Source organism: Phyllobates terribilis, unplaced genomic scaffold (assembly GCF_046119375.1).
Source record: "Phyllobates terribilis strain yellow unplaced genomic scaffold, ASM4611937v1 Scaffold_1__5_contigs__length_1240528914, whole genome shotgun sequence".
NCBI lineage: Eukaryota > Metazoa > Chordata > Amphibia > Anura > Dendrobatidae > Phyllobates > Phyllobates terribilis.
The window spans coordinates 451,913,797-451,927,951 of NW_027362761.1; the positions used below are offsets into that span (position 1 = coordinate 451,913,797).

At 38.6% G+C, this 14,155-nt stretch overlaps 1 protein-coding gene across 8 annotated transcripts in view; it reads left to right on the forward strand.

Moving 5' to 3' along the window:
- Positions 1 to 14,155, forward strand: part of MCTP1 (multiple C2 and transmembrane domain containing 1) — a 1,157,412-nt gene that overhangs the window by 712,786 nt on the left and 430,471 nt on the right. For all 8 annotated transcript variants that reach the window (XM_073678366.1, XM_073678374.1, XM_073678380.1 and 5 more), the window contains one exon: positions 9,131 to 9,250. In XM_073678366.1, coding sequence (XP_073534467.1) covers positions 9,131 to 9,250 — 120 coding nt within the window. The remainder of the gene's footprint in view (positions 1 to 9,130; positions 9,251 to 14,155) is intronic.

Below are 14,155 nucleotides of genomic sequence, written 5' to 3' on the forward strand. Positions count from 1 at the left end.
TCAATCTGCAGGTAAATAATGAATAAATCCTCTGCAGTCGACTTACTTGAGCAACGGCTACAAAGCGAAAACAAAATTATATTCTCCCTGCAGTCACTTGCTTTAAGTCATCAGGGCAATGCAGTGAGCTGTTACAGTCACCACTCACTACTCAGTGAGTGAGCTGTAATCACTCCCCTGAATTTTTATTGTGAGCCTGCTCTGCAGCAGTGAATGTGTGTCAATCAATGTGCCAGGGAATGTTTATGGCATGCTCATTAGTCATTACATAGTGATCGCCCCACCACAATAAAACTGTGTAGCAGCTGCTCCAATAACTCAACTACATCGCCCCACCACGGTAAAACTTAATTTTTCTCCTGTAGCAGCGGCTCCAATAACTCAACTACACTGGATTTAAATGCTATTTACATGCAGATTAACCCTATTTCTGCAGGTAAATATTGTTTCTGGAGGTGACAAGTTCCCTTTTAAACATACCTATCATCAATCTGGGGCTGCCCTTTTTATTTAATAAAAGAGTTTGGTAGCCCAGTACTGGTGATTTTCCTACATATAAGTTAACAGCAAAAGTGTGCTGAACACTCTCTAATGCTGCCCAAAAAGTGCCCGCATTTCCAGTGAAAGTTGGGCCGATGTAAGTGCTCAGCATAGAGCACAGGATAAATTTAATCCAAAATGTTGTGTAAAATGTTCCCAATAAAAGCTTCAACTCAATCCACAAAAAAGCAAGTCCCCACTCAGGTCTGTCTTCTGTCAATGGAAATATAGGGGCTTTGGAAAGGGCAGTATGGCTCCTTGCCCCCCAAAAGAAATCCAGTGAATTCTGTGCTCCCAAATCCAAATGCCCCCCCTCCCTTCTGAGCCCCACAGTGTGCCTGAACCGCAGTTAGAATCCACGTTTGAATTTCTATAGCGATGAGACCCCACTTAATTTACCAGGTGCGTGTCTCCAGAAGCACGACCTTGGCACAATGTACTGGACACTACAATGTATGGGCACTACAATGGCAGATTTGCAATTTTCACTCAGCAACATTCACTGCTGCTTATTTTTGGCAAACACCAATGGAGTTAAAATCGGCACTGCACCTGTAGATAAATTCCCAGAGGGGTTTAATTTCCAAAATGGAGTCACTTGAGGGGAGATTCTGCTCTTCTGGCACTTTTCTACAATAATTTGTTCTCCAAGAGTCAAATAGCACTCCTTCTGTTCAGAGCCACGCCGAGTGGCTAACCAGTACTGTATAGCCACAGATGGGGTATTGCTATGTTCAGTAGAAATGGTATGACACATTTTGGTGTCATTTTTACCCATTTTCCTTTGTAACAATGTAAAATCTGGGGCTAAAACAAAAAATTTGGAGTAAAAATGTAATTATTTTTTCTTCACTGCCCAATGGTATGAAATTTTGTGACACACATGTGGTGTCAATATGATCCCTGCCCTCCTAAATTCATTTATTAAAAGAGGTCACTTATGGGGTGATTCTGCTGTTCTGGCACCTCAAGGGGTCTGCCAATGTGACATGGCACTCTCAAACCATTCCACCAAAATATTCACTACAGTATGGCGCTCCTTCCCTTCTGAGCTTTACACTGTGCCTCAAAAGTAGTATAATATATTTTGTGGTCCATTTTCTACTATTATTATCCCTTTTGAAAACTGAAAACTTGGGGCCAAAGTAACATTTTAGTGGAAAAAATGGTAATTTTCCATTAACCCCTTCGCGACCTTGAGATTTTCCATTTTTGCATTTTCGTTTTTGGCTCCCCTTGTTCTCAGAGCCATAGAGTTTTTTTTTTTGGTCAATATGGCCGTGTGAGGGTTTATTTTTTGCGGGACGAGTTGTACTTTTAAACGCCATCACTAGTTTTACCATATCGTATACTGGAAAATGGGAAAAAAATTCCAAGTGCGGTGAAATTGCAAAAAAAATGCAATTCCACAGTTGTTTTTTTTTTTTTTCTTTCCACGTTCACTGGATGCTAAAACTGACCTGCCATTATTATTCTCCAGGTCATTACAAGTTCGTAGATACCAAACATGTATAGGTTCTTTTTTACTTAAGTGGTGAAAAAAAAATCCAAAGTTTGCTAAAAAAAAAAAAAAAAGGTTCCATTTTCCGAGACCCGTAGCGTCTCCATTTTTCGGGATCTGGGACCGGGTGAGGGCTTATTTTTTGCGTGCCGGGCTGACGTTTTTATTGATACCATTTTGGGGTAGATACGATGTTTTGATTGCCCGTTATTGCATTTTATTGCAATGTTGCGGCGACCAAAAAAACGTAATTCTGGCGTTTGGAATTTTTTTCTCGTTACGCCGTTTACCGATCAGATCAATTTTTTTTTATATTGATAGATTGGGCGATTCTGAACGCGGCCATACCAAATATGTGAATGTGGGGTTTATTTTTTATTATTTTATTTTGAATGGGGCAAAAGGGGGGTGATTTAAACTTTTATAATTTTTTATTTTTTTTATATCTTTAAAAACATAGGAGACTAGAAGCAGCAACTGTCTGATCGCCTCTGCTACATAGAGGTGATGAGCAGATCACCTCTATGTAGCAGAAATGCTCCTGTACTATGAGCGCCGACCACTAGGTGGTGCTCATAGTAATCCTTACATGACAACCACTGGAGTCTGCTGCAGACCCAGGGTTGTCATGAACACCCATCGGTGACCCGCGATCACGTGACCGTTGGGTGGGGCTAATGCCACGCTTCCGGCGCGGTGATGTTAAATGCCGCTGTCAGAGATTGACAGCGGCATTTAACATGTTAACAGCCGCGGGTGGATCGCGAGTCCACCCGCGGCTGTTGCGGGCACATGTCAGCTGTAATACTCAGCTGACATGTGCCCGGTTCAGTGCGGGCTCACCGCCGGAGCCCTCACTGAACCGGGGGTGATGGCCTGGGGCGTTAACTCAGCCCAATATTATACAATTCTGTGAATCGTCTGAGGATTGAAAATGCTCACTGCAACACTATATGAATTCCTCCAGAGGTGTAGTTTCCAAAATGGGGTCACTTGTGGTGGTTTCTGCTGTTTTGGCATGTCAGGGGCTCTTCAAATGTGACATGGCATCAGCAATCTGTTCCAGAGAAAATTGCGCTCCAGAATTCAATTGGCGCTCATTCCCTTCTGAGCCTTGCCGTGTGCCCAAACAGTAGTTTTCCTCCACATATGGGGTGTCAGTATACTCAGGAGAAATTGCACAACAAATTGTATGGTCCATTTTCTCCTGTGTAATTTTTTCATTGTCAGAGCTCAACATTATAAAATTCTGTGAAGCACCTGAAGGTGCTCACCATATGTCTAGGAAAATTCTTTGAGGGGTGTAGTTTCCAAAATGGGGTCTATTGTTGGGGGTTTCCACTGTCTAAGCACATTAAGGATTCTGCAAACGTGACATGGTGTCCGCTATCTATTCCCGCCAATTTTGGCTCCAAAAGTCAAGTGGCGCGTCTTCCCTTTTGAGTCCTGCCATGCACCCAAACAGGGAAAAATTCACAATAAATTGTATGGTTCATTTTCCTTTGTTACCCTTGTAAAAATACAAAATTTGGGGCTAAATGAACATTTTTGTGGGAAAAATTAAAATGTTCATTTCCCTACCACATTGCTTTAATTCCTGTGAAGCACCTAAAGGGTTAATACATTTATTGAATGCGGTTTTGAGCACTTTTAGGGGTGAAGTTTTTTAAATTTTGCCACTTTTGGGTATTTTCTGTCATATAGGCCCCCAAAGTCACTTCAAACCTAATGTGGTCCCTAAAAAAAATGGTTTTGTAAATTTTGTTGGAAAAATGAGAAATTGCTGATATACATTTTTTTGTTAGGAGAGTTAAAAGTTTGTTTCAAAAATGATGCTGATGTAAAGTAGACGTATGGGTAATGTTATTTAGCAAGAATTTTGTGCGGCATGATTTAAGGATATAAAAATTTAAAGTTTGAAAACTACATTTTCAAAATTTTTGCCAAAATTCTCATATTTTCACAAATAAACGCCAAAAATTTCAACCTAAATTTGCAACTAACATAAATTACAAGGTGTCACGAAAAAAACAATCTCATAATCAGTGGGATTCGTTGAAGCGTTCCAGATTTATTACCACAAAAAGTGACAGAATTGTAAAGCTAGGCCTGGTCAGGAGTGTGAAAACAGGCATTGGGGCGAAGGTGTTAAAAAGTCACAATTGATGAATTAGCCAATAACTTGCGGAAATTTGAAATCTTTGATGAAAATTTAAAAATAAACACACGGGCAAACACACATAAAATAAACTTTAAAAAATGGCAAATTGAAAGAAAAATTAGGCGAAATTAAAAATGCAAAAAAACTAGACAAAAAAATGGCACAAATACAACAATCAATCAGGCCCTATATATATATTTATATATATATATATATATGCCATTTCAATATTCCTAAAATTCTTAGCAATAACAGTATATTTATCCTGTGTATTTCTTTTCTGTATTCTAAATATTAAAAATTACCATCTACTTGACCTGCTCTCAATGTATCAGCACTATATGGAAATTATTGAGGTCGTTAGTTGAGTATTCAAACATTATTATATGTAGCCAATTATGAGCTGGCATACACGTCCAATCATTTTGCACTACTAGAATAGCCCTTGACGTTGTGGCACACAAGGGGTTATAAAAGAATTTGTATTTGTCCCAGAACTGTCACATCTCACTCATTCCCGTCCTTGAACCCTGGCAATTAAGAGAGCCAACAGGGTGGAAGGAAGCAACTTTGCAAATCAGCCCCGAGCAAGGTGTTCCATGGTTTGCACCCGCTGAGAACGTGATGGACAGCAATCTTTTGCAAATCAATTTAAGCCATGTTCCTCCTACGCAGAATAGAGTTGGAAATTGGAAGCAGAAGTCAATTATATTGAGGAATTAATAAGATTTGGTAAAAATACATAAGTTATAGCTGAATATGAAGAGGAATGTCTTTCTAATGTCCATAGTTAAAAAGCCCCATTGATCTATAAGTTGGTGTATTACGTGGGCAGGTACAATGTGTAGGTATAGGACTCATAAATTGTTTTGTCCTATACTTGTTTATGTCACATTTGCTTGTGTGGCATTTGGATTTCCTAACTGGCAGGAAATGATTGTCAGGTGTAGACCTTCAAGGGAAACTTACACACAAACTTTTTCTCAAACTTTAAGAAAGGTTGGCAGCGATCAACTGATCATCACAGGTTCAGCAAGCAGCTGATTTTTTTTCTGTTGACACCATGACCAGCAAGACATTTCCCTTTTAAAGGCTGCTACAGAGGAAACGTAGCATTACATGGCGACTATTACATATGGGCTCCGGAATCTTTTTTCATGCCCTACAGTATCCGGGCATATTCAAATGGTTTGTCATGATGAGCCCCTTTAAATTTTATCTAGGAGAAGGTTTTTACTATGAAATCTGAGAGCAGTATGATGTAGGGGCTGAGAGCCTGATTCAAGTGATGTGTCACTTACTAAGCTGTGTGTTACTGTTTCAATAAAATCAGTGTTTTATCAGCAGGAGATTCCCACTACAGGGCTAGCTGCCTCGTGCCACCTAGTCCTGCTGCTCTGTAAAACCATGCCCTCACCACTGATTTCTGTCAATGTACAGTGTACACAGAAAGCAGCCAATCAGTGATTTAGGCGGGGTTATAGAGGGTTCAGCATTTTGAGCACTGCTAGATTAGCAGTAGAGAAAACATTGATTGTATCAAAATGACAACATTTAGATCAGTAAGTGACACATCGCTGGAATCAGGGTCTCATTCCCTAGATCATGCTCCTCTCAGATTACATAGCAAAAATCTGGTGACAGAATCCTTTTAAAGGTGTCTTTTTTGATCGATCGATTTTTATAAAAGTGTATTCGGACAGTCTGGGAGAAGGATGTCAAACATAGGGCTTCTGTAACTCCCATTCATCTCAGTGAAGAACCACCTCTGTCTAGAATATGAAATGGGCCCACTCAGAGGTGTCCCACTATCAAACCCTAACCTATCCGAGTTGGTCATGTCTTATCATAGGTTTCATATCTCTCCATATTTAAAAGAAAGTATGGATGGGTGGAAAGTCAGTTCTTCACAAATCTAACTACAATACCAAAATATGTCGATAAAAAACTTTTCAGTGACTTGTTAGTATCATATGGCAAATGCAACAATGAGTTTAGCGGATAAACCATTAGGTCAGTAATATAGACTTGCATGGGCAATATATTGGGTCCAATGAAAATAGTGTTAAAACTCATTAGTTGCTGTAGCTAACATCTCAGCTACATGGTTAGAACGCTGTAGATACATAACGTAACCTAAATACATTACTTTGTAAATATCTCAAATGCAATCTTTGAATTTGTTTCCATTCACTAACAGCAAATGCAAGATTGAGTAAAGTTGATAGTGGGTCAAATGAGAGTAAAATCTACTGATTTTGAAACAGATTTCTATTGCAGTACTGAATATGGCCAGAAGATGTCAGAGGCAACATTTACAAGGCATTCTAGAAACAGGGAAACTGTGGGGAAGTGTTAAAACTTTTGTAAACAAAAAACAAAAGTGGATGTTTTAAAAGCCCTGATCTTATAGCTAATGGGCAACTGCCACAAAAATCCTGTTCACTGTATTTTTTAATACTATTTAAATGGTAATAATATATGCGAACCATGCTTATTAAATTAAGCTTGCTAGAGCCTTAGAAAATGACATACCTAAGTCTCTACCTGTACAGAAATGTTCTGCATTGCTTTCAACATGTAGTATCAGAGCTTTTCATAGAAATGGTTTCCAGATCTTGTGCTGATGTTTGCTAACAGGCTTCTGGAAGCTGTATACAACCTGGTATGAACACTGTCAGGCTGCAGTTCGACAGAACTAAACCGTACCTCCCAAACTTAGGTGAAAAGAAAGAGGGACACACACTGCAGTGCAATTTTTATTTTAGTCCTTTACAGAAATTTTGCTCCTAGTGAAGCCCATTAGTGTCCTCACTCAGTCTGGTACCACTTTCAGTGCCCTTCACACATTGAATAGTGCCCCCATAGAGTATGATGCTCCTACAGTACATTGCATTCCTCACATAAAGTCTGATGCCCCCACACACTACATTCCCCACACACAGTATAAGGCCCCACAGTGTCCGCCACACACAGTATAATATTCCCAAATTACATCCCCCCAAACAGTCTGATGTCCCCCACACACAGCTTTGTTACATCAGCCAACACAAAACTTTGTTACATCAACACACACAACTCTGTGATATCAACATCTTCACAGCTCTGCTACATAAACACACACATAACTCTGCTACATAAACACACACACACCTTGCCGGTGTCTTGCTCCAGTTCTGCCTTGTCACATGACCCAAAGGTCCTGGCAGGACCTTCAGTCTTTACATAAACTGAACAGCGGAGAAAGGAGCTGTCAGCTCTCTGCTCCACCGTTATATTCCCCTGTATCTGTATCCTGAGTACATATCCCCAAACTCCCTGGACAGGTCCCCAAATTTGGGACAGGACAACTGAGTCCTGGATGGTTGGGATGTATGGTAAAATGAGATACCCTAATGACCCGTAGACACTTTGTGTGCCCTCCTATGGTTCCTCTTTCTTGAATTGAAGTTTTTTCATGAATATAGATCATGGAAGGACAAGATGGAGAATTGTTAGTGGTATCCAATGTTATACACTGTCATATCACTGTGTGCATTCTTCTTATACTGATATCACATTGTTTATTATGTGCACTGTGACATTATGCTTGTGCTGTGGCATCACTGTGTGCATTATTCAGATGTCCGTGTTATTTTCACTCGCTCCACACTGGCACATTATATTCTATTGGGCCATTCACATTTTCTTGCTGAACGATGGTTCACATAAAAAAACAATTCATGTCCCATTCCAGTCCTTTTTGCAGACAGAACTTGACCATTCAAGTGAACGAGTCAGGGAAACAAAACATGATCCGTGTGCTGTTCATTTTTCACTGACAGTTTGCTAGAGAAGCTTGGGAAAATTCCCTGTTCTTTTATTTATTTATTTTTTTTGCATACAAAAAAATGGATGACATGCTGATGCACCAATGATGCTTTTCATATCCTGAATAGTTTAAACCTTTCGGCGTGTATGAAACAAGCATTCCTCACATGTATTAAAGCTGTCAAACAGTCGCAAATCATGCACACGGGAGTGATTCAAACATATCACCTAGTACGCTGAAGATACTCGGTACTCGCCCGAGCATACTCGCCGAAAGGGTTAAACGAACATACTCGCTCATAACTAGTCCTGAACACAGCATTGAACCTCGCCATCAAGGAGTTGGGCCTAATTTTTAGATTTACTACTGGACCCTGTAGTTACTTGTCTCACCCCTGCACCTTCATATTACAGTGTGCACAGGAACATGTTTTTTTGCTTTGGTTCCTTCCATCTGACCGCTTTGTGGTGGTCCTAGCTGCCCACTAATCTCTACACTCTAAAGCCATACAGTAGCTTCTATATTAACCACCAAAGAGCCCTCCCAAGCCTAAAACAACGCTGTACAATGGTGATGAATGGTGCTGTGATCTTAGGACCAGTTAGTGCTGTACACTAGTAGCTGACCACACAGATCCAAAAATAATCATTGTGACCGCTAACTAAATCATAAGGCATAAACCCTTTTCTCTATTGCTGCAAAAATTATCAATTTCCAATACTGGAATTTGCAGTTTAGACTTAAAAGTCTAATGAATGTGATTCCCGGGCTACTGGCCTCCATGTCGTGTCTTGTAACCTATGGCTCTGATTTTGCCATGATCAGTTAGCATTGCTTCCAGCAGCAAAATAATGATGTTTTCCCACTTAGCTTTGTCTAATTTATGCCATAAACAGTTAATTGGATGTTCGCTCCCATTCCAGGGCGCAGTGTGTAATTTCAGCTTAGTTATTTTTTCTCTATTGATTTAGACTGATCCCTGTGTTGAACCTTTTCAAGATCTCCCTTTACAACACGTCTTTTAAGCATGATTGTCTAGAAGTAGCTGTCAACCTTCCAGGTCACTCTGAGACTTAATTGTTCTGATAATATTTTCATCTTTTCATCTTTCTCACAGTTACTGCTGAGGAACTTTATCCGCATGAAGCGTTGTGTCATGGTGCTCATCAATGCAGCCTACTATATTAACAGTTGCTTTGATTGGGACTCACCCCAAAGGAGTCTTGCTGCTTTCTTGGTATGATAATCCTCTCCTGTCTTACATAATTATCTCATCCGTTCTGTTTTCTAAAAGGAATGTAAGTTATAAATGTCATCTCGCCAACTCGGTGCACAACAATTAATGAGGAGAGTCCACAATTACTCATCCTTTAATTCCCAGTCCCTCAAAGCGGATGAACAGAACATAAACTTCCACCTTTCTGTTAGTCCGTCTGAGAAGTTTGGAATGGAGTAACAAGCATTGTATTTTTAGCTATGATAGGTAGATAGATAGATAGATAGATAGATAGATAGATAGATAGATAGATAGATAGATATATAGATAGATACGTAGATAGATAGATAGATAGATAGATAGATAGATCGATAGATACGTAGATAGATAGATAGATAGATAGATACATAGATAGATATATAGACAGATAGATATATAGATAGATACGTAGATGATATAGATGTATAGATGATAATATAGCTAGATACTGTAGATAGATAGATACTGTATATATATTATAGATAGAGATAGATGGATAATTTAAATAAATATTAGATATATATATATACATGGATAGATACTGTATATAGATAGATAAATACTTTGGATAAAGGTAGATAAATAGATTTAAGTAGATAGATAATGTATTTAGGGATAGATAGATACTGTAGATAGATAGATACTGTAGATAGATAGATACTGTAGAAAGATAGATAGATAGATAGAATTAGAGGAGCAGTTATAAAAAAAGATGTAGGTGCAAGCCCCAGGGCATTTAACCAGTTATCCAAAGAAGGAAGAAAAAAAGGCATCACTTCAATGCCATTCAAACGGAAAAAAATACTTTTTATTCACCCATAAAGTAAAAAAGGTGCTTCAGTTCCAAACACAATACTGAACCTAGAGGAAGGCTTATTATTGTGTTTAGAGATTAAAAAAATGCCTTTACTCCATAGGTAGAGTAGATACAATAGATAGATAGAATAGATAGATAATAGATAGATAGCGGCAGTAGATAGATAGATGGAACTCAAACGTCTTTACTCCATGGGTAGAGTATCTATCTACTCAGATAAGATAGAAAGATAGATAGATACAATAGATAGATAGATAATAGATAGAATAGATAATAGATTGATAGATACAATAGATACAATAGATAGATAGATAGATACAATAGATGCAGTAGATAAATAGAATAGATAATAGATAGATAGATGCAATAGATAGAGAGATAGAGCTGAAACGTCTTTACCCCATGTGTAGAGTATCTATCTACTCAGATACGGTAGATAGTTAACAAGAAGTAGAATTCTGTCTAAGTCGATGTGAATATATCATTTTTCTTTTGTTCTTCCTCTACATTAATCTACATTTATCTACCTACCTATCTGCCTATCCATTATCTACTTTTTTCTGACCGCTGTATTTCTCGTTTTTAGAATTGCTGTTTATAAGAAGGATTATCATGACTTTGTTGTATATAATCTGCTTTTTATCTGTGTCACTTTAAGATAAATGAAATCTCACTTATGTATTTTACCGACCTAAATATTAAAGGCAAAAGTTAAATCTGTGAGCATTTACGACAGAGCCGCTATTTAATCTTTTTTATCAGTTACCTGGCATTAAATCTGTCATTATTATAAATATTAAAATGACCGCAGAGGACGTCTTCTATGTCGCCCCTATTTGGGAGGCACTGTTGCTTTAATGTTTTACTTAGCCGGCGTGCAAGGACATTTTAAGGTAATATGGTTTGGTTTGGTATTTGAAAAAATGAAGTTTAATCTCTATATGCCTGATGGGGCTTCCCTTCACTTGGAACATTGTTAGAATCATAATTAATTTGAAGAGAAGAAATTGAACATCAGTGCCATATGCGTATAATGTACCTTATGCCAGGTCCTCACTGGCAGCAGGTAAAGGTCATCTCTGGGTACGCACTGAAGAAAATAACGTGAGACTAAGTTTTAATGAGAAAATGTAGTTTATAATTTATGTGATATCTTTTATGCATGGCGGTGGTGCTGTAGGTACGTGCTCCTCACCTCTGTCTGTAGAAGAAGGTATACAGTACTAAACAGCTGATTAGGAACCTCAAGATTTTAACCCTTGCAGTGAATCCGCGGCACGGACCCTGTAATATGATCTCGCAAACTGGTTCTTATTCTTATTGCCTCAGTCGACTACAGTTGAAACCAGAAGTTTACATACACTATATAAAAAGACACATATGCATGTTTTTCTCAATATCTGACATGAAATCATAATAAACCTTTCCCATTTTAGAACAATTAGGATTACCATAATTTTTAATATTTGCCAAATGCCAGAATAATGAGAGAGAATGTTTTAAGGCATTTTTATTACTTACTGCAAAGTCAAACGTTTACACACATTTCATTAGTATTTGGTCCCATTGCCCTTAAACTGAATGACTTGGGTCAAACATTTGGGATATCCTTCCACAAGCTTCTCACAATAGTTGGTCGGAATTTGGGCCCATTCCTTCTGGCTAAACTGGTGTAACTGATCCAGGTTTGTAGGTCGCCTTGCTCACACCTGCCTTTTCAGCTTTGCCCATAAATTTTCAATAGGACTGAGTTCAGGGCTTTGTGATGGCCACTTCAAAACATTGACTTTGTTATCCTTAAGCCACATTGTTACCATTTTGGCAGTATGCTTCGGGTCATTGTCCATTTGGAAGCCCCATTTCCGCCCAAGCTTTAACTTCCTGACTGATGTCTTGAGATGTTGCTTCAGTATTGCCACATAATTTTCTTTTCTCATGATGTCATCTATTTTGTGAAGTGCACCAGTCCCTCCTGCAGAATAACAACCGTACAACATGATGCTGCCACCGCCGTGTTTCACAGTTGGGATGGTGTTCTTAGGCTTCCAAGCATCTCCCTTTTTCCTCCAAATGTAATGATGGTCATTATGCCCAAAAAGTTCATTTTTAGTTTCATCAGACCACAGGACATGTCTCCAAAAATTAAGGTCTTTGTTCCTGTGTGCATTTGCATAATTAATCTGGCTTTTTTATGTTTGTTTTGGAGTAATGGCTTCTTCCTGGCAGAGTGGCCTTTCATCCCATGTTGTTACAGTACTCGTTTTACTGTGGATATTGACACAATCTTACCAGCTTCCGCCATCATCTTCACAAGGTCTTTTGCTTTTGTCCTTTTGTTGATATGCACATGTCAGATCAAAGCACGTTCATCTCTGGGACACAGAACCCGTCTCCTTCCTGAGCGGTATGATGGCTGGACATTCCCATCTTTGTACTTGCGTATAATTGTTTGTACAGATGAACGAGGCACCTTCAGGTATCTTGAAATTGTACCCAAGGATGAGCCAGACTTGTGCAAGTCCACAATTCTCTTCCTGATATCTTGGCTGATTTTTTTAGACTTTCCCAAGATGCTACACAAAGAAGCAGTGTGTTTCAGGTGTGCATTAAAATACATCCACAGGTGTGTCTCTAATTAACTCAGATGTTGCCAAAAAACAAGAAGCTTCCAAACACATGATATCATCATATGGGCAGTCCAGAATTGTTTAAAGGCATAGTAATCTCAGTGTAGGTAAACTTTTGACTTTGCAGGAAGTAATAAAAATGCCTTAAAACATTCTCTCTCTCTCACTATTCTGGCATTTGGCAAGTATTAAAAATTATGGTAATCCTAATTGACCTAAAACGGGAAAGGTTTATTATGATTTCATGTCAGATATTGAGAAAAACATGAATATGTGTCTTTTTATATAGTGTATGTAAACTTCTGGTTTCAACTGTATTTGAAGTAGTTACTTTTTAAATAACGTATATTAAAATACAGAAATATTTAAAGAAAAAACCTTCACATTCTTATGTATTTTTGAAAATGTTAATATGTCTGACATTATTCCTTCCAGAAATATTGCAGAAATAAAGTCTCTCCTAGTCTTAGATATGTGAGCTATACATTTTTAAAAAACTACAGATGTAGCAGAGCTTAATTTTATTTAATTCTATAGGCCTGTTCTGTGGTCCCACCTTCAAAGCCTCCTCCAATAGTATGACCAGCAGTCCTATGTAAAATCACAGATGCCACATCATGATATCACAATGAATTGTGCCATACAGGTGATATATATATAAAAATAGATAAAAAGGGGAGAAGTTGACTCAATCTTTGCATTATGTGTCTGTGTGTGCCACACTAAGCATGGACAACAGAAAGAGGAGAAGAGAGCTGTCTGAGGACTTGAGAACAAAAATTGTTGAAGAATAGCAACAATCTCAAGGGTACAAGTCCATCTCCAGAGATCGTGATGTTCATTTTTCCACGGTGCGCAAGATAATCAAGAAGTTTACAACCCAGTTTGCCAAGATGTACGTGAGTAAGCCAAAATCCTTCTGGGAAAGCATCTTGTGGACAGATTAGACCAAGATCGAGCTTTTTGATAAACCACATCATTCTACTGTTTACCAAAAATGTAATAAGGCCTGCAAAGAAAAGAACACAGTACCTACAGTCAAATATGGTGGAGGTTCAAAGATGTTTGGGGTTGTTTTGCTGCCTCTGGTACTGGGTGCCTTGACTGAGTGCAAGGCATCATGAAATCTGAAGATTGCCAAAGGATTTTCAGTCTGCAATGTAGTGTCCAGTATCAGAAAGCATGACTTGCTTCCTAAGTCATGGGTCCTCCAGCAAGACAATGACCCCAAACATACTTCAAAATGCACCCAGAAATGGATGGAAACAAAGCACTGGAGAGTTCTGAAGTAGCAGCAATGAGTTTGGATCTAAATTCCATTGAACACCTGTGGAGAGATTTTGTAATAAGTGTTGGGACAAGGCGCCTTCAAATATGAGAGACCTGGAGCAGTTTGCAACCGAAGAGTGGTCCAAAATTCCAGTAGAGAGGTGTAAGAAGCTT